At 49.9% G+C, this 4343-nt stretch overlaps 1 protein-coding gene across 4 annotated transcripts in view; it reads left to right on the forward strand.

Annotated features, from left to right (window-relative positions):
• Positions 1–4343, forward strand: part of AP3B2 (adaptor related protein complex 3 subunit beta 2) — a 33779-nt gene that overhangs the window by 9012 nt on the left and 20424 nt on the right. For 3 of the 4 annotated variants that reach the window (XM_024117412.1, XM_055088778.1, XM_024117411.1), the window contains exons 2-4: positions 545–620; positions 757–831; positions 1126–1221. In XM_024117412.1, coding sequence (XP_023973180.1) covers positions 545–620; positions 757–831; positions 1126–1221 — 247 coding nt within the window. The remainder of the gene's footprint in view (positions 1–544; positions 621–756; positions 832–1125; positions 1222–4343) is intronic. The other variant, XM_024117413.1, reaches the window with a different exon arrangement.

The raw sequence follows: 4343 nt of genomic DNA on the forward strand, positions 1-4343 counted from the left end.
CGGGCCTCTCACTGTTGTGGCCTCTCCCGTTGCGGAGCACAGGCTCCGGACGCACAGGCTCAGTGGCCATGGCTCACGGGCCCAGCCGCTCCGTGGCATGTGGGATCTTCCCGGACCGGGGCACGAACCTGTGTCCCCTGCATCGGCAGGCGGATTCTCAACCACTGCACCACCAGGGAAGCCCAACAAGGCCATCTTCTTAAAGAACACCAGGCATATTGAATTAGGGACCAGCCCTACTCCGGTATTACCCCATCCTAATTACAGCTGAAACAATTCTATTTCCAAATAAGGTCACATTCTGGGTACTTGGGGTTAGGACTTCAACATATCTTTTATGAGGGGGACACAGCTCAGCCCATAACACTGGCTGGCCCACATGCTCCTCCTGACCCTAAGTCCCCTGATGTGTATTTTACCACCTTCCCTTCTGGTCGAGTCCTGCTTTCCCTGCCCAGGTCCCTTCTTTCTGCCTGGATCCTACTGATTGATAGCCCCACCCCCACTGCTGTGCCCTCAGCTGACCTCTTGTGTCTCCCACCAGGCATGATGACCTGAAGGAGATGCTGGACACCAACAAGGATTCCCTCAAGCTGGAGGCCATGAAGAGGATTGTGGCGGTGAGGGGGGAAGGAGGGTCCTCCCTTGGGCGAGGGGCCTGGGGATCAAAGAGCAGCTCTCCTTGGCTCCTTGTGTACCTTCCCCTAATGAGAGGCGGCATCCTTCTTCTCCCCCTGCCTTGACCCCACCACCCAGATGATCGCCCGGGGAAAGAATGCCTCAGACCTGTTTCCTGCCGTGGTGAAAAACGTGGCCTGTAAGAACATAGAGGTGAGCGCTACCCGGTGAGGGGTCTCTCATGCCCACCTCCACCAGGAATAAACTGGAGCTGGGTGGGGGTGAGGAAGGGAACAATCCAGTCCTTGGGGCGGGGGGCAATCTGCTCAGAATGTTCCTGGTCCAGGAAAAGACACCATCTAGATGTCCCTGAACTAGATGTGGATCAGAGCAAAGGAACCAGGGTACACCCAGGATGCTTTCCCCATGGACCACAGCCAGCTGGGGTGATGACATCTCACGGGGGCGGGGGCACCAGTCCCTGCTGAGAAGCCCACTCCCCCCCAGGTGAAGAAGCTTGTGTACGTGTACCTGGTGCGCTACGCCGAGGAGCAGCAAGACCTAGCCCTGCTGTCTATCTCCACCTTCCAACGCGGCCTAAAGGTCAGAGGTCTCCGTTTGCCTCCCTGGGGTCTGGGCCTTGTGGGTGCTGTATTGGAGGAGTGAACCCCGGGAGAGGTCTGAGCATGGGGGGACAGGCTCTGGAGGCCTTTTCCTACCTGCCTAAAGTTGGGAGAGTCAGAGGAGGCTGTGATGATGGCTGCCTCAAACGTGAACCACTTGAGCCTCTGACATTGGCCCTCACCCCTACTGATGTAAAGGTATTGAGGCCCACAGCCAGGCAGAAGTCTGCCTTCTTAGGACAGGGTTGTGTGCAGGGAACTGCTGACCTGGATTCCTCACCTCTGGGTGTCGGAGCCTTGGCACTGGCAGGTTCACCTGGTCTGGGTATCTATCTGTGGAGAACAATGGCTTTGGAACCTTTTCACCTGGAACTGGGTAAGGAGGACAAAAGGGTTTATTGAAAACAAATGAGCTCCATGGAGAGGAAAACCACAAAGTTCACCAAGCAGGAGAGCAGCCTCAGATGTGGATACTGGGTTCCACGGTCAGCACAGAGAACATAAAGACCATTCCATTTTCAATAAGTTCAATACAGCCAATGATTTCTTGAGCATTGGAACAAATTGATTATTCTGTTTAGCACCAGAAGAAGTAGTTGACTTGTCTCAGATGCCCCAGTGTATGTAAAATATCCACCGTTAAAGACCTGGATCACATTTGTTGTGGTGAAATGCTCTTTGAGGCAGGCAGAAATTGAAATCACCCAAGGGAAGGGACAGTGGGAAGATTCAAGTCCCTTAGAATTCAGTGGAGGGACTTCCCTGGTGGCGCAGTGGTTAAGAATCCACCTGACAGTGCAGGGGACACGGGTTTGATCCTTAGTCCAGGAGGACCCCACATGCCGCAGAGCAACTAAGCCTGTGCACCACAACTACTGAGCCCACGTGCCACAACTACTGAAGCCGGCATGCCTAGAGCCCATGCTCCGCAACAAGAGAAGCCACCGCGATGAGAAGCCCACTCACCGCAAGGAAGAGTAGCCCCCGCTCGCCGCAACTAGAGAAAGCCCGTGCGCAGCAGGGAAGACCCAATGCAGCCATTAATTAATTAATTTAAAAAATAATGGGGCTTCCCTGGTGGCGCAGTGGTTGGGAGTCCGCCTGCCGATGCAGGGGACACAGGTTCGTGCCCGGGTCTGAGAAGATCCCATATGCCACGGAGTGGCTGGGCCCGTGATCCATGGCCGCTAAGCCTGTGCGTCCGGAGCCTGTGCTCCGCAACGGGAGAGGCCACAACAGTGAGAGGCCCACATACCACAAAATAAATAAATAAATAAATAAATAAATAAAAATAAAACAGATTGCTATAAAATGTATAAAAGGGCCTGTGCGTCCAGAGCCTGTGCTCCGCAGCGGGAGAGGCCACAGCGGTGAGAGGCCCGCGTACTGAAAAAAAAAAAAAAAAAAAAAATGCAGTGGAGGCTGAATCCCCCCACACTATTTAAACTGAATATTCTCACCTTTTGTTTTGTATATTAAATGCAGGCATGATAGTCTCCACTGGGTGGTTTTCTGGTTAGGATAAGATTTCTTCTGGGTAAAGAAGGCAACATCACTGCTGTTCTATTCTCTCTCCAATCAGACTCTTCAGCTCTGATTACAGCCATTAACTCCTCTAGTCTTTCCACACGTTTAGTTCAAATTCCTTTGAGAGGGACTCTGAAAGGTCCAGCTTCATGTTCAGCTGATGCTGTAGGCTGTTGAGCAGACTGAGAGTTGACTGCCAAAACCTGGGGCACGCGCGCCCCTGGTTCAATCTGCTCTGGCCAGCAGGAGGGAATGACAGAGTCTGCTTCTCTGAGGTGGGGCAGAAAGCATGGGCACTTGCATATACCATTCTTTCATTCAGCAAACACTTGGGTATTTCTATGCCAAACACTGTGCTAGGTTATTTTTAAAAGTCAAAACCAGGACTTCCCTGGCGGTCCAGTGGTTAAGACTTCGCCGCGCTTCCAGTGTAGGGGGCACAGGTTCGATCCCTGGATGGGGAAGATCCCACGTGCCACGTGGCTTGGCCAAAAAGAAGTCAAAACCATACAATCTATCTCTCAGAGTGGCTTGACTCGGGATTAAATCATTTTATAAGAAACATTCTGGAAATTTTGCACAGATTTTTACATTGACCTGAGTTTCTACAGTCTGCCCCTTTTCCCTTTTTGGAAAACCAGAGCTCATTTAGTCCATCTCAATGCAATGATTTCTCTAGAACAGTGGTCAGCAAACTTTTCTGTATACTGCCAGGTGATAGTAGTTTAGGCTGTGCAAGCCATCCAGTCTCAACCATGCAGCTGCTCGATTTTGCCCTTGTAGTATGAAAACAGCCATAAATGAGTGGGCATGGCTGGGTTTGCATACATTTTTATTTATAAAAAGGGCAGAAGACAGATTTGGCCTGGGGACTGTAGTGTGCCAACCTTTGCTCTAGAACATCTCTGACAGGTCATCTCCAGTGATACAGACCTCACTCCATAAGGCAACTTGCTGCGTCTTAAGACAACTACAACTGTTTTTTGTTTTTATTGAAGTATAGTTGATTTACAATGTTATATTAGTTTCAGGTGTACAACATATTAATTCGATATTTTTGTGGATTATACTCCATTTAAAGTTATTATAAAATATTAGCTATATTCCCTGGGCTGTACAATATATCCTTTTAGCTTACTTAGTTTATACATAGTACATTGTACCTCTTAATCCCCTACCCCCTCTTGATTCTCTCCCCCCCTCTCCCCCTGGTAATGACTAGTTCTCTGTATCTATGAGCTGTTTCTGTTCTGTCATACTCATTCGTTTGTTTTATGTTTTAGATTCCACATGTAAATGAAAACATATGCAGGATATATACCCAGGAGTGGCATTGCTGGATCATATGAAAATTATATTTAAAAATTTTTGAGGAACCCCCATACTGTTCTCCATAGTGGCTGTACCAATGTACATTCCCACCAACAGTGCATGAGGGCTGCGTTTTTTCCACACCCTCTCCAGCATTTGTTATTTGTTGTCTTTTTTTTTTTTTCTTTGTGGTACACGGGCCTCTCACTGCTGTGGCCTCTCCCGTTGCGGAGCACAGGCTCCGGACGCGCAGGCCCAGCGGCC

This window comes from Physeter macrocephalus, chromosome 11 (genome assembly GCF_002837175.3).
Source record: "Physeter macrocephalus isolate SW-GA chromosome 11, ASM283717v5, whole genome shotgun sequence".
NCBI lineage: Eukaryota > Metazoa > Chordata > Mammalia > Artiodactyla > Physeteridae > Physeter > Physeter macrocephalus.